General features: G+C 38.2%; 3 protein-coding genes across 5 annotated transcripts; all 3 read left to right on the top strand.

Moving 5' to 3' along the window:
- The first annotated feature begins 1,110 nt into the window (after positions 1–1,110).
- LOC112284220 (glucose-1-phosphate adenylyltransferase large subunit 3, chloroplastic/amyloplastic) lies at positions 1,111–6,023 on the top strand. The gene is made up of 13 exons (XM_024523829.3): positions 1,111–1,714; positions 2,129–2,242; positions 2,437–2,700; positions 2,816–2,899; positions 3,093–3,148; positions 3,413–3,506; positions 3,708–3,820; positions 4,084–4,156; positions 4,395–4,475; positions 4,616–4,702; positions 4,992–5,096; positions 5,274–5,441; positions 5,574–6,023. Exons 1-13 carry the CDS (start codon positions 1,445–1,447, stop codon positions 5,673–5,675), a joined length of 1,611 nt encoding a protein of 536 aa, XP_024379597.1. The 5' UTR covers positions 1,111–1,444; the 3' UTR covers positions 5,676–6,023.
- A 4,409-nt stretch (positions 6,024–10,432) lies between these two features.
- LOC112284282 (protein MALE DISCOVERER 2) lies at positions 10,433–13,630 on the top strand. Its single transcript, XM_024523969.3, has one exon. It carries the CDS (start codon positions 11,286–11,288, stop codon positions 12,618–12,620), a length of 1,335 nt encoding a protein of 444 aa, XP_024379737.1. The 5' UTR covers positions 10,433–11,285; the 3' UTR covers positions 12,621–13,630.
- A 5,225-nt stretch (positions 13,631–18,855) lies between these two features.
- Positions 18,856–21,011, top strand: LOC112284376 (uncharacterized). 3 transcript variants are annotated; one of them, XM_024524124.3, is made up of 2 exons: positions 18,856–19,027; positions 19,579–21,011. In XM_024524124.3, exon 2 carries the CDS (start codon positions 19,647–19,649, stop codon positions 20,232–20,234), a length of 588 nt encoding a protein of 195 aa, XP_024379892.1. In that variant the 5' UTR covers positions 18,856–19,027; positions 19,579–19,646; the 3' UTR covers positions 20,235–21,011. The 3 variants fall into 3 exon arrangements, with proteins under 3 accessions (XP_024379892.1, XP_024379889.1, XP_024379893.1); XM_024524121.3 differs by having other exon boundaries at positions 18,897–19,027; positions 19,540–21,011; XM_024524125.3 differs by lacking the exon at positions 18,856–19,027 and adding an exon at positions 19,210–19,343.
- Positions 21,012–21,786: the final 775 nt, after the last annotated feature.

Raw genomic sequence — 21,786 nt, 5'->3', positions numbered from 1 at the left:
CGGATCCCTCACTCGAAAGTATTCTCATAACAACACTACAGAATCTCCGAAACACTGTGTTCTTCGCTTTTATTTGCACCTCAACAAATCTGAGTTCACATTAATTTAGGGAGTTGTGCTTTACAGAACAAATCAAGGATGAAAGCAACAGAACGATGGACAGAGTGCTTTTTTTCCTGGTGGGTAGAATCTTCCTTCTGTCGAGCAGGTTACGTACGTGTTCGAGTAATACAAACAAGCATTCTGAATGGAGGTGGAATATTTTCGTTTTCGTCGTCTTCGTCGTCTTCGTCGTTTTCACACATTTGGGGGACTCCCAGAGAGTTTCGTTGCCGCGAATGGCGTGGCTTCAGAACTGTGGCGTCTGGCAAGTTCATGAAAATGGCGCTCAGGCGGAATGGAGTGCATGGGCCAATAAAATAAAGTCGCCACGCAAACGGGCGCTGGTTAGTACAAACTAGCGGACGCAAGTTTGCCTGCGAGGAGAGTATTCACACTCATATACACAGATACACAAAAATACACCCGCACCCATACACACACACACACTTGGCAACGAAGCGTTGAGTTCAACGTCATTGTAATGGTTAAAGGACTGAAAGCCATGTTAGAGGTAAACATGCTGCATGTTCAAAATGGCTGGTGAAGACATAAAAAAGAAAAGGCAGCCCCATTGTCTAGGGCAGATTCGACAACATGCGAGGACTGATGGATCTGGGGCGGTTCCCATTCATTGCCTCACGAGCCAACAACCCAACGAAGAGGTGAAGTTAGCTGGGAGGCGCAAATCAAAAGTAAAATAATGGTGGAGAAAAGGGAACGGCTGGAATTGGAAAGGGTGGAGGGTTAGTGAAGCGGATAGGAAGCCCCTGCGTCCCTTCTCTAAAGTCGAAGTTGATTCGGCTCAGGGATGATGAGTGATTCGCTGACTCTGACGCAGCGTGCAAATTTGGATGTTAGTTGGGAGCCCAGTATGAGAGTACCGAGGAAGAGAATTCGTTTGCCACCACAGGAACCTCTGAACTTCACTGCCCACCAAAGAAAAAGAAGAGCGCGAGAGGGAGAACATAAAAAAAGAATCCCTCGCGATGCTTCTCAAGCTCTCGATGAATGATTCCAGTCGCCCCAACCCCTCGTCAAATTCATATGTGCGAGCTAGATCGTCATTCTTGTTAAGCAGAGTGCAGCCTGGATTTCCCTCTGCAGCTCTCCTCAGTCTCTCATTCCCCAACTTGTGGTGAATGCAATGTCGTGTGCGAGATTATTGAGAGTTGCCAGTGAGTGTGTGCATTGGTTTATGTGATTTTGGAGTGCATTGGAGTGTTTCGAGATGGTAATGTAGAAGTGTTTGTGATTTGGACGTCGAGTTGCGACGTTTCAAAAGGAGTGAGAGTGGGTTTTAGGTTCGGGACTTGGAGCTTCGACAATTGTCTATTGTTTTGAGATGGCTGCAGGGACAGCGTGCGTGTATACTAGTTGCAGCTCTATTAAGTGTGTCCAGGAAGGCTGTGGCCGCACATGGCAGCAGCTGAATGTGGCTACTATTCCATCGCTGCCCCGATCTGCATTCTGCGGGAAGAAGCTTGCATCGTCCCTGAAAGCCCAGGCGTGGTTGCCTGTAGCTCCTCTCAAACGCCGGAATGACTCCAAGCATGCTCTTAAAGTTTCGTCCGTCTTGATGGAGCCCCGACCGCTTGAAAATACCATCGTAAATGTAGGAAATGTTTTTAGTCACCAAGCTCGTTGTCGATTAGAATGTGATTAGTACAACACGTCGTAGAGTTGTGATTAGTTTTTTTATTAAGTCTTGAAGTCTTCATTCCGTCTCTCTGTTTCTACGTTTGGATGTTGTTCCTTGGATAACTGCTAGTCCACTTGAACGTTTAAAAAATAGCTATACACCATAACCGCTGGTGTAACGATGGCCACGGGATAAACGCTAACAAATGCGTCAACTCTACTTGCTGAATTTAATCAGGAATCTATAGAGCCTTCGGTCAATCACCAGACTGCAATTCGCTGTCAAGGTGGTGATTTATAAAATAAAAAATAAAATAAATAAGAATTCGTTGAGCGCACCTACAAAAATCGTATGCAGACTACTAAATGAGAAGTGTCTGTCTGGCAGGTGGGTACGGGGGAGGAGAAGCGAGTTGATCCGAGAACGGTTCTGTCAATCATCCTCGGTGGTGGGGCTGGCACGCGTTTGTATCCTCTTACAAAGAGACGTGCCAAACCTGCTGTAAGCCCCTTAACACATCCTAGAATTTGTGTTTGCAAACTCTTCTCTGAAGCTTTGTCTTCTTCAATTTGTTGATGCTTGTTTGAAAACAAACTAGACGCATAGAATGTTAAAACCTCATTATAATTTTATTGACAGTGTGAATGAACCCTGGTTAGTGAAAACTCGTGACTGTAATTTTGTATGTATTGCAGGTGCCAATTGGAGGTGGCTACCGGTTAATTGATGTGCCCATGAGTAACTGTATCAATAGCGGAATCAACAAAGTTTTCATCCTCACCCAATTCAACTCCACTTCTCTTAACCGCCATCTTGCTCGCACCTATAACTTCGGCAAAATCAACTTTGGCGATGGTTTTGTGGAGGTCTTGGCAGCTACCCAGACTCCCGGTGACAGAGGAGCTGATTGGTTTCAAGGAACAGCCGATGCTGTTAGGCAGTACTTGTGGTTGTTCGAGGTACGCTCCTTCCCAATTTCAGTCTAGCTGCACTCAAATCACAGAATTCTTGCGTTTGAAGGGTTTGACCCACAAATTGTAAATACTCTTCATCTTTGCTTGTTGATTATTGTAGGATGCGAAGAATAAAGTTGTAGAGGACGTTGTAATCTTGTCCGGAGATCATCTTTATCGTATGGACTACATGGACTTTGTCCAGGTAAACCTCCAACCTTACGTTTGACCGTCTCCTATTTTCAACATTTTTCAATATGTGCTGCTCGATTTTCAACAGAGATGTCAATGCTCAAGTGATTGGTTACTAGGTCCTAGGATTCCGGAATTATGGCCGAGGCCAAGATGATGGCTAACTACAGGAATTCTGATATTGTTTTGTTTTTTTCATATAATAGAAGCATAGGGATAGTGGTGCTGATATCACAATCTCCTGCGTACCCATGGATGACAGGTATGCTGGTTATTCTTTAAGTTTCGAAGATGAAAAATAGATAATCAACTGCAGTTCAATGATGAATTTCTCCACGAGGGTCTGAATCTATTCATTCATCTCTTTCTCCCCTCTGTATTAGCTTCCTTGCTCCCTAATTGTCTACAAGTTTTTATTGGAATATTCTATCATGCGAAAACTACGATAGCTATTACCCTTAAAGTCGCTGGTTTGACCTGAGTGCTTCGATGAACTAATGCTTCTCGTTTACAACCTGCGATGCAGTCGTGCTTCAGACTACGGATTGATGAAGATTGACGGTGAGGGACGAGTTATGAGTTTCAGTGAGAAACCAAAGGGTGATGATCTGAAAAAAATGGTAAGTTCTCGTGATGTTTACCTATGAATTAATTCTGTATCACTTCGGATGCCAACACTTTATGAACTTGCAAACTCAAGTTTGCTTGGTCCTGTTTCCGATGTTATTTCGCACCGTGCGTATGCTACACGTCATATTCAAGTACAAGCTGCGTTGCATTAGAGGAGTACGAGTCTCCTAACTGGAGGTGATGTTTCGCAGCAAGTAGATACAACAATCTTGGGATTGTCGCCCGAGGAAGCTGCAGAGAAGCCCTATATTGCATCTATGGGTATTTATGTATTCAAGAAGGACGTCCTTATGAAGCTTCTAAGGTAAGCACCACTTGGCAGATTATCAACAGAACCTAGGTCGATCTGAATCTACAATAGAAACATATATATATATATATATATATATTTTTTTTTTGGAATTGTCTAGGTCCAAGATGTGGTTATAGCAGACGGATTTGTAGTATTCTGATCTCTCGGAGCATAGGGTACATGGATGATTAATTACTTACCGGTAATGCTGGTCTCGATGAGTTTAAAGTAAAGAATGTCTCATCCTTAGACAAAGATTTGTTTGATTACTGCAGATGGAGATACCCAACTGCCAACGACTTCGGTTCAGAAATCATTCCTGCTTCAGCTAAGGAGTTCAATGTTCAGGTACTCCTTCGCGAAGCGTGAGTCTGTTCTTTTGAGAGAGAGAGATATCTGAATTTAAAAGGATTAGGCTGTCATTGGCTTAGTGAGCTCCCGCTTTAGTAATTTTTCATTTCAGATTAAAGCAAGAACCCTTGTTACACATACATCCAAATCGCAGAAAAATCAACTTTTCAACTCTTATTAGATTACACTGACTGCCTAGAAGAGAGGACCAGTAACTCCTTTCCGTTTATTTCAGGCATATTTGTTCAACTCCTACTGGGAAGATATCGGAACCATAAAGTCCTTCTTCGATGCCAATTTAGCTCTTACTGCCCAGGTATGATCCTTCATTATTGATATGTATTCCAGTCCTGTGATTGAAGAAAGTGACTGTTGCTTTATTTCAGATGGTTAAGTTCTCGAGTTGGTTCAGGAAAATTGTTCAATGCGTAAGCGTGCGTGTGTGTCTATCTGCAGCCACCCCAGTTCAGCTTTTACGATGCTGCTAAGCCAATCTTCACATCGCCTCGGTATCTTCCCCCGACATCAATTGAACAATGCATGGTACCCATCCTCTTCCATGTGCATGAATAGTTGGCAATGGTACACTTGGTTTACAAGTAGTTTCCCGCATCTTCTAGGAATATACGTTTAAGATCGACTTGAACTATGTCCAGGCAGTCCAATACTCTCGGAGAGTTGAGGACTAATTTAGATTAACTTTGTTATTCTAAATTACTTGGTATATCTCACTCTGCTGTTGACTTTCCGATGCCAGTAGTGGCTTAAAATTACTAATTCGACTTTGTGAAGAATGTGGTTGCACGACTCTGAAGGTGTTTTGAAAGCGCAGGTTAAGGATTCTATAATATCCCACGGATGCTTCCTCAAGAAATGCAGTGTAGAGCATTCAATTGTTGGTGTTCGATCTCGTCTGGAGTCCGGTTCTGTCTTGAAGGTGAGATGTTGTTTGATTACCGAAGCAATTAAGCATAATTAAACACAATAAAATAAATTAAAATAACCTGATTTCATTTAGGTTTGCTCTTTCTACGCAGAATATATGTATCTTCGAGAAATTTGTATGAGTCATATGATATTTTGAGACTTATTTCCTGAGCCACTTGACTATCAGGATACGATGATGATGGGAGCTGATTTTTACGATACCGAGAAGGAAGTTGCAGATATGTTAAGGAATGGAAAGATTCCCCTAGGAGTTGGTGAAAATTCCAGAATCAGCAACTGCATAATCGATAAGAATGCCCGGATCGGCAAGAATGTTGTCATCGCCAACACTGACGTAAGATTTCGCTCCTGTCACTACTGTTGTGATTTATCTGCACTGCCGAAAGGTTTCTGATTCTGGTGTTCAACATTGTTCCCTGTTGAAGTACTTCAAATGAAATGTGGTATATGGTTGGACTGACTGCAGAACGTCCAAGAAGCTACAAGACCAGAGCTTGGCTTCTACATCAAAACAGGAGTGACGGTGATCGAGAAGAACGGGATCATCAAGGATGGAACTGTAATCTAATTCCGAGGAACGGCACAAACACTTGACTGATTTTACCAAGATGAAGAGCATACCATGTATCCTAGCAAGATAGCATCCCATAAGTTATCGTGATTAGCTCGACTTAACACGCAGATTTTAGAACACATTCATTTTGTACCTCATTTGCTTGTAGGAGAGTGACACTGGAGAGGTTTCTCTTTTCCTGTCAGGGTAAAGTAGCCTTTTAATCTAGCGTGGTGACAATACTAGTTCCAGCGGGATTAAGAGTTGACGTCGAAGCAGCTCATACTGCGTAGAAACATTGTCTCTAGATTCTCTGTACCATAGTATTCCATTTTAAATTCCTTACAATAGTCTTCATTACAAGCCGTCAAGTGCTTTTTTCGCTGGCATTCCACCTTTGAGATAGATCTGAAGGATGTTGCGCAAATGTCTGTAATATGGATGCTGCACTCTATCTTACTACAAGAAGAATAAACAAATATAGTAAGTGCAAATCTTACTCTAGTATCAATTTTCATAATTCCCACTTCAACATACGCAAACTTATTTTTATTCGTGAAAGAATGGTCTGTGTAGCTGTAATGAGTGAGTGATAGAACTTAACTTGTGTGGGACACGCTGGTGCAACAAACTTTACGATTCTTAACTTAGAGCCGTTACACAGTGCTTCAATGTGCTAGCTGTCCAGTGCATGAGACAACGAAGCTCGTATAGGTCAAAAATTGGACCAACGACGTTTCAGAGCTTTATATGTGGGCCTTGTTTTGACCCATCTGGAACAGGATGGGCTGTGGCGTGGGGCACTCGGCATTCAAGCAACCTACGTTCATTTGTCGCCAAGGATTGGCTTCAGTTTCGGAGTTGGGGCCGGATCCTCTTGGTGCCGATTGTCGAACCGAACATCCAATGTATGTGCAAACAAATCCATACTCCAAACTACCTCTCAGAATGAAACACCTATCGCAAAACAACAAAAACTGGTGCGTGGAATCAACCCTTTCATAGCAGTTCGCAGAAAAAATGTACGCAGGACCCAGAGCTAGATTCTCTCTTTTTGGACCTCTAGCTTCTCCTTGGTGAAGAGGATTTGCATAATCACAGTTCTCTGGCACCATAGCTTCAGAAAGCTGTCCATGTGGAGTCAATTCATATGTGACTTGTGCGTTATCCACACAAAACTGAAGGTAGGCAATGGCTACTGATAGATTATATGATGGATGTATAAGTGGATCGACCGATAGATATTCCATGCGGGTACTTTACAAGGCCATAATCAGAGTGTGCATTATGGGAAATGTGGCTCCGAATCTCACCTGCTTGAGTTCAGATTCTATGCTTGAGTTCAGATTCTATGCTTGAGTTGTGCAGGCATTGCTTGTCAAGGATGCGATTATCACCGACAAACAGGTTATGTCGGTAGAACATGCAGTTCAGGGATAATCTCTAAGTTGAGCATCCAATGGCAGAAAACCAAAAAAATGTGACCAGTATGATAATAAGAAATGGTGTAATAAAAATAATAAGAATCAATAGACGTGTGAAAGTAGGAGATATGTTGGCAATAACTAGAATGGTAGTATTTCCTTTGAAGACCAAACATTATGGGGTTGATTAGACTTGATATCACCAAACATGTAATCCTACATGAGTTTGGTTACTAAATGAAATTTTGAAATACCACCTCAATAAGCTTTATACTTTTGTTAGTTCTTTTCTAATTGTGAAGAATCTATATGTGAGAATTTGATGGCAACATTGGAAAGTCTTTTACTATGATTCATTTATGAGAAAGCTTTGTTAATGATATGTATGAAAGAAAGCTTAGTTATAAGACAAAGAAATATAGTAGTCTTCTCATTTGCCAACTGATTGAGACAAAGAAGTTTTCTTATTGGCCAAAAATATATGTTGTCCTTTCACAATGTAAAAATGCATGTTGCCCTTTTAAGATGTAAAACATATGTTGTCCTTTTACAATGTAAAATTTCATGTTTCCATTTGACAATGCTCTTCTCCAACTATGCTCAAGATTCTTTATTCTTTATATGCATATAATTAATAAGTACCACTTTAAAGATATTGAACATCAAAAAGCTATAGTCCATCTTTAAAGTATAATAATTGGATGTTACACTTGCAAGTTTTATTGAATTTTTTTTCTATTCAATGTGAACCAGAGTATTTCTCAATATGTTTTTCAATAAAACATTTCATGTACATTATATATAACTAGTTTTGCAACGGGTTATTAATATATCCAAACTTTGGTTTAACTCTTAAATGATAATATAATATCTAATAACACCACAACTAAAACGTTAATTCAAATAATTAAAATAAAATATACTCAATATGTTTATCTAAATAAATAAATTCACATATTTACATATTTGTAACTAATTATTATTGATGTCATTGAATATATATATATATATATATATATATATATGAATTACTTAAATATACATTCAATAATATTATAATAAGATTCAAATATGTTTATATTTGAAATGGTATATTTTGAAACTAATATAATTATGTTATAAATATATATATATAAATATATATATATATATATATATATATATAGTGTAATCATACACATAACTTAAAGTGTAAATATTTCCATATTTTATTATAACTTACAAATATCTGGTGAAAAAATTAAAAAATGTGTTACTATTTTGTAATAAATTATGGTTGTTAAATGGAAAATTTACATCCAAAATAACTGTGTGCATATATGTCTATTTATTATTATTATTATTATTATTACTCAAATTATCTTATATTTTGTGTAGATAATTTAAAATGTTATTAAAAAATATTTTGGTTATTCAATGCAATATGAATATTAATTCAAAATATAAAAATTTGTAAGTACATTCCTTTAAATTTAATTAACATGTTTGTCAATTATATATATACTTTGCATCTTAAGAACATAAATATTTATTTATTTGATATTTCATATAAAATATGATGTTTGAAGGATTTTGCATTTTATGTTATTTGTTATTTTTGTGAAAATTATGGAAAATTAAGTCTTACACCTTGTGCATGTATATCGCTGTAGTCAATAAATTCATATTGGATAAGCGCTGTAATTTTTTCAGTGGTAAAAAATAAATAAATAAATAAATAAAATACAGATTATATATATTCTTATGAATGTGGTTGGTTTTCATAATTTGATATAAAAAGAAACCAAAACACTAAATTAAAATTTTAGGTAGCACCCAGCACAACTATAAAGTGTATACACACATGCATTTCATCCACCCAAATATCAAAGAATTGCAACAACTTAAACAAAAAGTAAAAATTCCAAAGAAATCAAAGACAAAAGCATCATGTCTTTGTGCATGACTTGTCTGTTTTCATCCCTTTTCCTGTCATTGGTTACCAGGGAATTGCTAATGCCACAACAATCCATTCTGCTGCTTATGGAACCAATTCCTTCACATTCCATAAAATTATGAGGAACCTTTCGAAAAGCTGTTTTCCATCGCTTTTGTTTGTTTGTTTGTTTCTTTGTTTGTTGTAGCTGTTGTTCGTGGTGGTGGTTTCGGTGTTGGCTTTTCGTGTGTTTGCAACCATCCAGCGATGGCTTAAGAGCATCACGGAAATCAAGCCAGAGGCTAAAAAAAAACCATAGAGCCTAAGTATACATGTGTGTGCCAGCCAGTCTACAAGCACCCAGCCAGCAAGGGAGCTTGCTAATTTAAGACTTTTCACCCTGCATTTTAATCCTCTTGCGCTGGAGCTTCCTTTGTCAGTGGCCATTCCGAGACCAAATCCCAACAAACAGCAGTAGCTGCACCAACCGAAGATCATCGTCCCACAGTGTTAACAGGGAGTCAGTCTCGCCGAAGGTTGCGAGACATGCCCCCCCCCCCCCCCCCCCCCCCATCACCCCAACTGTGGATCAGTCCACCGCATACATCGGCGCTGCCTCTGGGTTCTAGAACATCTCACCCAATTGGCTCCCGCTGTGAACACTCAATGCACAGATTTTTACACTGGAAACATGTCGCGTTTTCATTCATTTCTTGTGTTCATTCCTATTGTTTGCACTCCTTCAGGTTACAATGATTTGCACGGATTGTAATTTGATGCGCGCGTTTTACGGAATGTAAATTTTTTTGGGAGTCGTTCGATGTGATTATTGAAGCATAAGCACGGGCAGATTTGGTGTGACTGGTCTTGCAGATCTTCAGTGAGTAGAACCAGCGAGGAGCTGCAAACTTAGAAGTGTAGGTACCGTCGAATCTAGCCGAATAGATAGTTTTTAACGAAGTATTAGAAATTTATTGTTTCTTTCACACATGGAGATGTGATAGTGTGAGTGGGCCTGACAGATTTTTCGATTGTGCGAGAATATTCGACCATTCAAGATCGAAGGATATTTCAAGTAAAACACATATTCGACAAGCTTCGAGCAATGAGTTTCAGTGTCAGCTTCGGGATTCTTAGCAGGTAATTAATTCTAAGCGAGTTTGAAGACTGAAAAATATCTTCCAGTAAGTTTGACAGAAGTGCGATTCGGTGATTTTGGTTGCCACTTGTTTTCCAAAATAAGAATAGTAAATAAAGGTACTCGAATTTTGCATACTTCAATTGTTCTCCACAATATGCCTGATGCTATAAACATGTCGATCACAAGGTTTGTAATGCTCCAGGGATACGTTTCTAGGGAGCGCCTGAGGGACTGTGTCAATGGATGATTTGCTATAAACTGCCACAAGAGCGAGAAGATAGTGGGGCAGAGGGAGCACTTGCAGTTGACATCTAGGAGGATTCCTGCACCACGGAGCTGTCGTTCACTATTTTGGTCGACTCTATCGAGGTGACTTCGCTCTGCAGTCAACGACCGAAGAAGACCCAGTTAAACAACTGTACAGGGAAGACGCGAGGAGCAGTAGCGAAAAGCTGGCAAGTCGCAGTAACTTGCCCCCATTTTTCTCTCGTGCCTTACTCACATCACATGCTCATCCACCGCCTATTCCGACGGGCTAGATCTCATTTGGTTTTATCGATCGGCCCCAGGCCCGTTCAGGACCAGCACCATCGCTGCACTGTTTCGTCACGTCGAAGTGCGTCCGCGGCAGCACACCCACTTTGCTGTGGCGAGAGACATTAGATCGGTTGGTTGGGCTTGTTCGACTTGTCCGACCGGAGGACCGCCGGGCATGGGTGCAGGTCTGCAGAGAGCTTGTGCATGGGTGGAACTAACTAGAGCGCGTTGGAGCTGTGACTGCACTAGGCAGCTCCCGGGGCTCAGAGCGCTCCAGTTTCTAGTTGTGTCGTTGTGTGCATTGTACGCTTCATACCAAGTCTGGGGTGATTGAAATCTTTTGTAGTTGGGTATAGATCTGTTACTCGCACATCTGTCAACGTTCTCTGGAAGCAGTCAAGATTGACGATCATGGTGTTTACAGTGTTCGCTCCTGGTTCTGCTGTCCGAAGGACGAGGGGTGAAGGCGATGCAAGAAACGACCAAAGGGAAAGTTCGTTATGGCTATGTTTATGATCACGACCGCCAGCGCTCTTACAGTTCTGTTGCATTAGTCAGGGGTTCTCAGGGGGTGTCTGCTCAGCGACGACGTGAGAAGGTTCTGCATCATGAAGGAGATGTTGGTCGGGGCACTCGTTTGGTCAGTATCCATCGCACTGGTTTCCGGCAGAGTTGGTGGTACATTCTTGGGAGTCCTCCGCCTTGGTGAAGAGTCTAGCTCCAATGCGACACTGCCCGCCAGTGACATGCGAGCGCGTCCGCTTCCACCAGCCGACGCCAGTGCAAATGCCATGGTGTGGATGAACGCGCTTCTGATTGTGACTGCCGTGGCTTTGTCCGTAGCAATCGTGGTGTTGGTGTTCATGATTCGTCGTTTGCACCATCGTAGGCATACTGTCCTGATACCCGAGTCGCCCTGGAAGAGCGGAGGACGGAGCAACCAGCCTTCTTTCCACACTACATGCCCTCTGCTGAAAAGGGAAGAGCTCGAAGCCGCATGTGAAGATTTCAGCAACATCATCGGGTCGTCACCCGACGGGTTCCTGTACAAAGGAACACTCTCCGATGGCACTGAGATCGCTGTGACGAGCATCCGGATGTGCGCCGCGGACTGGTCGCCAAAATACGAGCTCTCCTTCCGCCGCAAAGTGGAGGGGTTATCGCGCATGAAGCACAAACATCTTGTAAATTTGGTGGGTTACTGTGTCGAAGAAGAGCCCTTCACGCGCATGCTTGTTTTCGAGTATGCCTCGAATGGTACTCTCTCGGACCATCTTCACAACCCCAAGGAGATGGAGCATCTGGACTGGCCGACTCGAATGCGCGTCATCATGGGAGCTGCATACGGGCTCGAGTACATGCATCACGACCTGACCCCACCTTGCAGCCACTTGAACTTCGACGCTAATGCTATATACCTCACGGACGAACATTCCGCTAAGATCGCCAATTTCGGCATTGCGAGGATGAGTGCAGGCAATCCCAAACAAGACCAAATGCTTCATGGGTGCAATAGCTGGATGGGTTGTACGGTAAGCGAGGGATACTCGGAAGAATGGGATGGCTTATACCGACACTGCCCTGGGTTTGAGGGCAACATGTACGACTTCGGCGTGTTTATATTGCAAACGATCAGTGGACGGCCCCCATATTGTGAGCTAGAACAGGAGAATCTGGTGAATTGGGCGGAAAGATATTTGTCCGACCCGAAGTTGATGTTGCATCTGGTTGATCCCGAGCTGAAGTTGCACAATGCCCAGGAACTAGTAGCGTTGTGTAAGATAGTGCAGATGTGTTTGTCTGACAAGGGATACAAGCGGCCCTCTATGCGGAAGGTAAGTCGGATGCTCGCGGAGGCACTGAACATGACTCCGGAAGCGGCGACGATGAGAGCTTCCCCGCTGCTTTGGGCTCAATTATCAATCCTCGACGACTCCACATAAGAGTAAGGATGTGGCTGCTCCATAGGTGTTGCTTTGTGGACCCTGTTAATTTCGCTCAAAGACCAGTCATAGTCGTATTGGTTTCCACGCAGCTGCAGGTTGTGATGCCAACGGAGGTGAATTGTACTTTTATCATGAAACCTGCTCCTGCCATTCATGCTTTTGTATAGTAAACATGACGTGATGGTCGCATTTAACCTGGGAACCTTTCCCTTGCAGAGGGGTCCACGAGTTAGGTTTACCATTCTTTAACCAGAAGTGTAGGGCTACCTTGCAGAAGTCATATACTTGTGTACCATCAACGCAGAACCAAGTGTATCAAATTTTGAGTAGCGCGTCTAAGCTGACATTGTCGTCTGCCTATGATTAGATGCATGTAACATTCTCCCCTGGAGGTTTTATTCTGCTCTTGTGAAATGCCTTGCTTCTGCCGGACTTCTACAGCATCTCATTTGACACTAAGTTGCCTCTTGGATCTAGCATTCGACTATGGGTGGGGTGAGTCGATAATTATAGTAGACATTTAGTGGGATAGTGTTGAAAGGGAACAACGGTTATCAAATCGAGATATCTTTCGTTAGTTTGTTCTACTGCACGAATGCATGGAACGGAGTGGACCACAGAGTATCAGTGACATTGTGAATCGCGGCATTCATGGCATCACGCACTGCTGCGAAAGGATCGCGGACGGGAAGCATGAGGCGGTGGCTTCATGTGGGAAGAAAAAACAAAGGGAAGTTGATTAACAAGTGAACTGTAGAAACGTCATAATATCATTCATATTACACATGATATGCAGTCAGAACCACGACATTCAGAACAGGAATAACGCTGTATGTATCATACATGCCGTATATGTAATCATCCTCGAACCGATCAGCAGCTAGAAGCAGAGTGAGCGTGGTAAATAGTTTAGGCGATACTGCAGCCGTTATGTACAGAAAGGAATGATATCTGCACATTATGTAATACAAAGAAGACGTCCAGTCGAGGATTCAACGTTCACACTTTTTCTTTATCCTGCTGATGGGACAAATCGCTCAACACCTTCACAACCAACAATATTAGCAAACTGATGATAGAACTCAGAAGCATTTGCTTTACAGTGGCCGACTTATCGATGTCTTGACACCATACTGTTTATCTTCCATATCATGACGTGAACACTGACCGTGTCCGTGTAGACTGCAACTGCAGCCACTCAAGCTGGAATCATTAATCACTCATCACTGAATACACGACATGACACACAATGACGCAGAACAAATAAATCCACGCTAGGTAGTGTACAGACAACATGCGACTCTTGTGGCTCTAAACTGAGCGCAGGCGATGGTCAAACAGCGGACCGTGAACTGCGCAGTGATGGAACCTAAAAGCAGCAGGAGAGCCCAGAATCCTAGCCACAGTTCCAGCTCCAGCAAACACCAAGTGGGTCAAAGGTTTCAGAATGTGATTAACGTCGAAATCTGGAAACGGATCCCAATGCTCTTCAGAATGATGCAATTTGAGACCACACTGATGCAGTCTGATATCAAGCTTGATATCATTTTTTAAAAACTTGCCTCAAAACAGTAAACGCCGCGTTGCTCGAGTCTAATGATCCAGTAATACTTTATACTCCAGTAGACTTCATTTAGGCCTAGGTCAGTTTATGTTCCAAACGTGTAACAAAATTTGTCTGAAGCAATTTGATTGTGTAATGATATCGTATTTTTTGGTCCGGAAAGCAGAGCCTCTGTGTTTATCTCCCTCTTCACAACTGCAGTATTTTTTTACAATATAGTTTCTATATCCAGGGGCCCACTTTTGGAAAGAAGTGCTATGAAATTGTGTGTTACAAGTTGTCTGAATTTCTGGTGTAGCTCTGGTTTTGTCTGATATGGTTCTCAACATCAGGCGAATCATTTTTGCACAATGCAAAAGCCTGTGTAATTAAACACGTTCGATGTAATGTGCTATTATCTTTTAGATTTGGATTTTTGTTTATTCATTTATATATTTATTTGCAAAATTTATAACATTTAATGAGTGTTGTCCAAGAGAAGACATGTATCTTGACATGAGGTCAATTGATTTTTGGAATGTTTTGATTTGTTTTTATATTTTCAAAAAAAGTGATCAAAAGCAAGAGAGTGTTTTAATGAAAATGAAAAATATAAAATATGTGTATTTTTCTTTAAGCAAGTCAAAAACCAACAAAGATCTTTCTTTACATCTATTAATATAAAGTTTTGTAAAAAGAAGTGCAAAAAGAAGATTTATTATTTTATAGATATTAAATAATACATTAATGAATTTTAAAATTAAAGTAAAATATATTTAAAATATTTATTTTAATAAAAGCTAAATTTCAAAATTTTAAAATATCAATGTAGTAGTATTAAAGAAAAAATAAAATTCATTAATCTACACAAACTTAATTAATTTGAATATAATCAAGAAAGAAAGAAAGAAATAATAATCTTAGTTTTTAAATATTAAATATAATACATTAATTTATAAACATAGTGAGTAATAAAAAATATATATAAAATAATAATTATAAGTATCTTTGCATACATCATAATATTATTTGGTACAAAAATTATTCATAACTACTAATTTGTAAATAGTAAGTTAGAAATTTAAAAAATATTTTAAAATATTTGTGATTCTATAAAGTAATTTAAGTATCTTTGATAATAAATTATTCTATTTATTTAAGTAAATTTTGAGATTTTAAAAATACAATCATAAAAAATTATTTGTATTTTTGATAAGTGTATAGTATTAAATTATTTGAAATTTTTTCTAATTGTATGGTATGTAAAAAAAAGATAAGTTATTAGATCTTATAAAAAATAAAACTATGATATATATGTTACAAGTTAAAGATGTAATAGAAGTAACATTATTTCATTGTTTAATACAAATCAATTACTATCTTGTTGCGAAATCCTTCCAATAGTTATAATTTTTTTCATTTAATTATTTTAATAAAATAATAAAATAATTTATATTTCTTTTTATTTATGCAATGATTTATACAACTGCTAAGTTTTGGTAAAAAGAAAAAGAAAAATATAGTAAATAAAAAAAATCTTTAAATATTAAGTTAATTTGACTTATCCAATAAAAAATATAGTTTTAATTAAAAAATAATTTAATATATATATATATATATATATATATATATGTAATGTTGATATATTAAATAATATAATTTTTATTTTTATTTACAAATAGTCATATTATTATATAATAAAATCTATGTTAAACTTTGTTTTAAATTTTTTCAAAGGAGAGTTTTCTTAGAACAATCACTAGAAAAAAATAAATAAAAGTTATAACAAATAAGATGAAGGAAGCAAGGACTTGCTGATTTAGATTTTGAATATCCTTTTAAATTACTCTTAGTTTGGATTTTCGTACAAGACATATATTCTAGCCAAATGGCTTAGATATCTACTTGGTAGATATATAATTATAAATCTTATAGTTGTAATTATTTTCAAAATCTAAACTTAGATATTTTATTCACCAGTCTATAATTAGAGATTTGATACTTAGAGACCTATGTTGATTCAAAGTCTAACAAATCAAGTTGTAATAAAAATCCTTCAAAGAGCTTAACTGAAACAGTAGTCAATTCTAAAAAGTTCTTTAATTGTATTAGAGGTTGTAAATGGTCCAAAATCTAGTAATTTAAGTTAGTAGATAAAACACTCTTTTAATAATTATCTCAAGAATTTCCAATTTTGGAAAGTTCCAATTATGTTTAAATAAACCTTAATACTAACTTCTAACAATTTCAATAATATTGGTCTCTACCAAATAAAAAAATTTAAAAAATCTTAGTTAGGGAGATTTTTCATTGATTACATTTATAAGTCAAGTTAAAACAAAAACTTATTGTAATTGTACAAAGTACTAAAAAATTAAAATAATGTTAGGTTGAGCTGAAAATATGATTGATCTTTGATAGAACATAAGAATTCTAAAAATGAGCAATTGCAAAAAAGAAAACATTAAAAAATAGATTCTCCTTGGATTTTTTGTATACTTATATTACTTCTAATTACTTATGCAAGGTATGAATTTTTTTAGATGGCTATTTTAGTATTATAATCTAATTGTTATATATGAGGATTTGGTTTTTCAAGTAGATGAAGTGCCTAACCCTTCATGAGTTTTTATCTAGATCTAACTAGTGTACTACTTGGACTTTATTAATTTGGATCTTTCTATTTGTTAATACCCAACAAGTTTGGTTTTTCTACTGTGGACTTTACTGGTCCAAGTGTGTTATTTATTTGAATCCTATTTGTCCTAGTCTAATCCCTAATTAACTAGATTGGTCAATAATTTAGTTTTTTTCAAAGTATAAATATGTCAAAGAGATTGAATAATTACAAAGAAATATCACAATTACAAATGAATGTTGTTAACTTTTATATAAGAATATCTCAACAAGCTTTGGCTTTTCTTCCATTTAATTAACAATTTAAGTATATATGTTTTTTAAAAATGATATTTAAAATGTAACCAAATGTTTTTAAATAAGACATATAACACCAATATTTTATTATTATTATTATTATTATTATTATTTTTTTTTTTGGTGGAAATTTTAAAAATATAAATATATATATCAAGATTTTGTAATTAAATTTTCTGCAACATAGAATAGTTTTTTTTTCTAGTCTTGTTTGTATACCAAATTAAATATAAAATATTGATTGAATATTAATTATTTAATTTTTTATACAATCATCTATTATTTATACTTACATATAATATTATATTACTAAAGAATAACTGAAAATGTTTCAAAAAATAAAACCAAAAGATCTATAATTAAAAAACACAAAAATTAAAAAAAAAATCATATAACTTAGATAAATATATATTTTTCTTAAATTAATTAAATATTACATCAATTTTTTATAAAATGTGAAATATATAATATTGGATGCAACATATTTTACTAAATAATATAATATTTTTAGTTCTTTTGAATGATTAAATATAATACTATTAATAATTTATAAAATATGTATATATGTATATATATAGTGATATAAGCAATAAAAAAACAAGCCAATAATTCATAAATACATACTTAAATTTAAGACCAAGTGATAGAAGACCAAACAAGTTTTTTTTTGTTTTGTTTTGTTTTGTGTTTTTTTTTAAAGAACACTTTCTTATATACTATTTTAAAGTGCCTAATCAATTTTACTATCATTTATGATATAGTAGCAATAGAAAATTCACATATATAATATAATACATATAAACGCAAATAACATTATATCTATATCAATTATCTTAAATTACTTCATTTATTATTTTACATTTTTTACTAATCATATTATAACCACAGTAATTCTTTATGAATAAAAATTATATATATATATATATATATATATATTTATATACACACTAATAAACTATAATCAACACACAGATATATGACATAATAATAGTTGTTAGTTTTTAATTTTTCAATTACAATGAATAATATTTCGAATCTATGTCTTTATTCACAAATTTAAATCACTAGCACTATTAAAAGTAGTTATGAAATATTATTTTATGTCTTTTGTGGCTATAGATCCTAAATAGGAATTTCCAATTTTTTCTGTTTAATTTTTATACAAATTTAATTATTTTTTAGTTTCTATATATACATATATAATAAAATATATAAAAAATCGATAAAAAAACAAAAAAAAACAAAAAACAAAATTTCCTGTTTTTCAGAGTGTTTCCGTTGCCGATGATGGTGCCCAAGTGGAGGGACTTCAGATGCTCCCGCGCAGCAGCCCCTAGAACTGGCGCCAGATCAAGGGCCAAAGTTGGCGCCAATTTTTGGCGCTAAAGCTGGCCAAAAGTACCAATACACCAGGAAAAAGCCGCGCCAAAGTGGTGGGGATACAGCGCGGGACACGAAGCTTGGTAGTGAGGTGCTCCAGCAGCCCTGCCCTAGACGTGGACGATGCGATGCAAATCCTTTTCTTCCTTGGCCGCAGATTCTGAGACGCTAATCCAGCACTCAGCGGAGAATTGGGCACTGCTCCGGATCGTAGTCCAGATACCGGGAGCCCCATGATCTCGAGTGGCCACGGCCAATTGGTTCGACTGCTGTTGTCGCGCTGCGACATCGGCGGTGTTCGGTATTGTCAGCTGCTGGCCAGCCACCCGCTTTAGACTTGTATCTGACACGCCCATGTGGCGGATCGCGGTGGTCTGCGAAGGCCGAGCCAGGCAGGCTGGATGTGCTTCCCGCTGCTCGGAGGGAACATGTTGCTGTGCATTAAAGCCTTGCGCTGCGCAGTTCGCCGACTGCCCTAGGGTAGATCACCTAGGGTCAGGCTTCCGGGGCCACGATTGGGTGCGTTTGTAGCGGACAAGGTTTCATGGTAAGAGTTTTTGAGTGTCTGAGTGGATTAGTCCCAGGCATGAAGCCATGGATTGGTGGGGTTTCTGCAGGGTTCGACCCGATTCCGGAACTCCAGGCCTGGTCGTTAGAAAGAGATGACACTGTTTTCGGAATCAGAGTCTGTTTCATGTCTGTGGACGGTGAATTTGAGAGGATAATTTGCGAATTAGATAGGGAATGGGTATGGTGCTGCATTGGTGTGCAAATGATAGGAGAAGTGGATCTCATCGCCGCAGCGCCGGTTGTTGGTTACAGAGATAGTGGTGGAGATACTCTGACTGCGAGCGTCTTCTCTGGTTCGGGCTAGACTTATCGTTTGTTGTCGACGTTTGTGTGCTGTTTGCCGTAGCAAGTAGCTAGATGTTTCTGAAACAAGCTAAATTCAGTGTCGATGGTATGTATACACACTAAATTGAACTACCAGGATCAACTTTCTTCATTTGACATAAACATTATACAATGTTAACTGTTCACGTTGTTTGGATCAAGCAGTCGAGAAACGTTCGGAACTGAGACATAGCATCCTTTCAGGATCGGCATCTGGTGCAGACTGAGTCAGACCAACGAGCCTTGCTGCGAGGCCGAAGGTATTGGCTATCATGGGCACCGCTAAGGTAGAAGTTATGAGCCCGGTCTGCACTTTTGTCAGACCGAAGAGGTTTGTCACGTCGCAGAGCTTCAAGGAACACCTCATTCGGATCAGGTCACAGCCGGAGCCCGATCTTGCAGTGATTGTGGAGAGCCTATCCAAGTTTTCGTTCAAGGTGCCTGCAGTGGCCTCCGTGAAGGAGAAGCCAGAGGTGGAGCAAGAGTATATGTCCAAGTGCGAGTGTTGTGGGATAACAGAAGAGTGCACCCCGGGTTATGTCGCCCGAATGAAGGCCATGTTTTGCGGCCGTCTCGTGTGCGGTCTCTGCGGGGAGGCTGTGAAGGAAGAGAGAATGCGCATGGGTCCTGAAACTTCAATGGAGAGTGCTCTCTGTGCTCACATGAAAATCTGCTTCAAGTTTAACACTTTCACGAGACAAGACCCTGCAGCAGATCTGGCCCAGGCAATGCGGCAGATCCTTCGGAGGAGTATTGAGCTGGGAACCTTTCCGAAGCCTAAGGCAAAATCATGGCAGCGAGCTGGGCTCTCTCGCAGCGAAACTTTCAGCAACCGCGGGTATCCGAAGAGTCTGCCATGACTCAACATGAATCCTTCTGTCACACTATGACATTCACCTCAGACTAGGACACAACCTACCTTTGGATACTGATATGCGCAAGCAACAACTGGAACCATTCTTGATTATGCAACATGCTCCGTCACTTCGACTTAAAATTAAACAGCGGCTCAAACGAAGACAGCTATTGAGGAAGCTCAGACGAAGTGGCATGGCACTTAGAAACTCAGGCCGCATGTTAATCCTGTCATACTTAGATGTTCTCATTTCCGAAGCCTCTCAGCATAGCACTGACAGCTCCTCTGTTAGTCGCACCAAATCACCACATTCCATCAACAAGGGCCTTCTTCTCCGAGCTGTCAACTAAATTCAATGCCGGTGATGCCAGTGACGCCAGGTTCACAGAAGTTGTGGCCTCCTGGTGTCTGTCCTAGTCGATCGACACCATGATCACTACAGCTGTAGTCATGTGCTGGCAGGAGGAATTTCTTCTTCTCCTCACAGCTTGACCCATGTCGACTTACACTGGATGACCACTCTGACATGGGCTTCCTATCAGGAACATCAAAAATAAAACAGAGATAGGGGGATCAGTGGGTTTAGCCTCACCCTGTATAGTTTTCTTGGATTCATTCTTTTGTGCCTCTTGCCTTGAAAATATAGAAACCGATTGTAATTTAGATTATTCTTGCATTTGAGCCAATCAAAATTACTCACAAACGAGTTCAACTGTACTATTGACCTCAAACTGTTGGAGGGCACTAAAGCATGGTTTTAATATGTATTAACTTTTTGCAAGTACTCAATACTATTCGAAATGGATCAGTGTATCATTTAGCTTGAAAGTGTAGTTTTTTCTCTCCCTCTTGACAATTAACGGTGGTCATTAATGAAATGTGAATTTAAAACAACTTTTCTATTTGTATGATCAAAATAATTATAAATATGTGAGTTTATTATAATAAGTGTGATTGATGCATAGTTGCAAATCTTTGTAAGAATTGAGACAACCAATAGTATTGATGTACTTGCTGATATTTTCTTTTAATACAAAATTGTTGTTGTACAAACTATGCATTTGCAAACTATTCTTAAGATTGAGTTTACGATGTAAAGATTAACAGAAGATAGAAATTGTGAAAGGAAGGCTAAGACTTCTTAAACACAAGCAAATATAATAAACTCAAGTGAATATGCAACAAGCAAATATAAGCAAATATAATACAGTTGAAGGGTTTATGATTGGTATATATAAATTCAAGTGAAGTTCTATTTTGTAAAAAGAAAATAATTTTATTCTTAATACACACATAAAAGAGTAATTTTATTGCTCATAGATTGTGTAGTTATTTTCAAAACTCTTAAAATATGCCAAATTAAAATCATAGTTACATATTTATAATTATTTCAAATAAATATTTTTTTTTTGTCATATATCATATTAAAAATAAAATTTAAGGCTTAGATGATTCAAAAAATAATTTTTCTCTCACTTTATATATATATATATATATATATATAATTGTTAAATAGATCCATCTATTTACTAAACCGATCCGCCATATTATAACTA

This window comes from Physcomitrium patens, chromosome 7, assembly GCF_059467195.1.
Source record: "Physcomitrium patens ecotype Gransden chromosome 7, ASM5946719v1, whole genome shotgun sequence".
Classification (NCBI taxonomy): domain Eukaryota; kingdom Viridiplantae; phylum Streptophyta; class Bryopsida; order Funariales; family Funariaceae; genus Physcomitrium; species Physcomitrium patens.
The sequence above is the reverse complement of the archived record's forward strand: the minus strand, read 5'-3'. Positions and strand labels throughout refer to the sequence as shown.

Coding starts and splice junctions, on each gene's coding strand:
- LOC112284376 (XM_024524124.3), top strand. CDS start 19,647: ATGGGCACCGCTAAGGTAGAAGTTATGAGCCCGGTCTGCACTTTTGTC.
- LOC112284220 (XM_024523829.3), top strand. CDS start 1,445: ATGGCTGCAGGGACAGCGTGCGTGTATACTAGTTGCAGCTCTATTAAG. Junction 2,243..2,436: donor AGAGACGTGCCAAACCTGCT/GTAAGCCCCTTA, acceptor TATGTATTGCAG/GTGCCAATTGGAGGTGGCTA. Junction 2,900..3,092: donor ACTACATGGACTTTGTCCAG/GTAAACCTCCAA, acceptor TTCATATAATAG/AAGCATAGGGATAGTGGTGC.
- LOC112284282 (XM_024523969.3), top strand. CDS start 11,286: ATGAAGGAGATGTTGGTCGGGGCACTCGTTTGGTCAGTATCCATCGCA.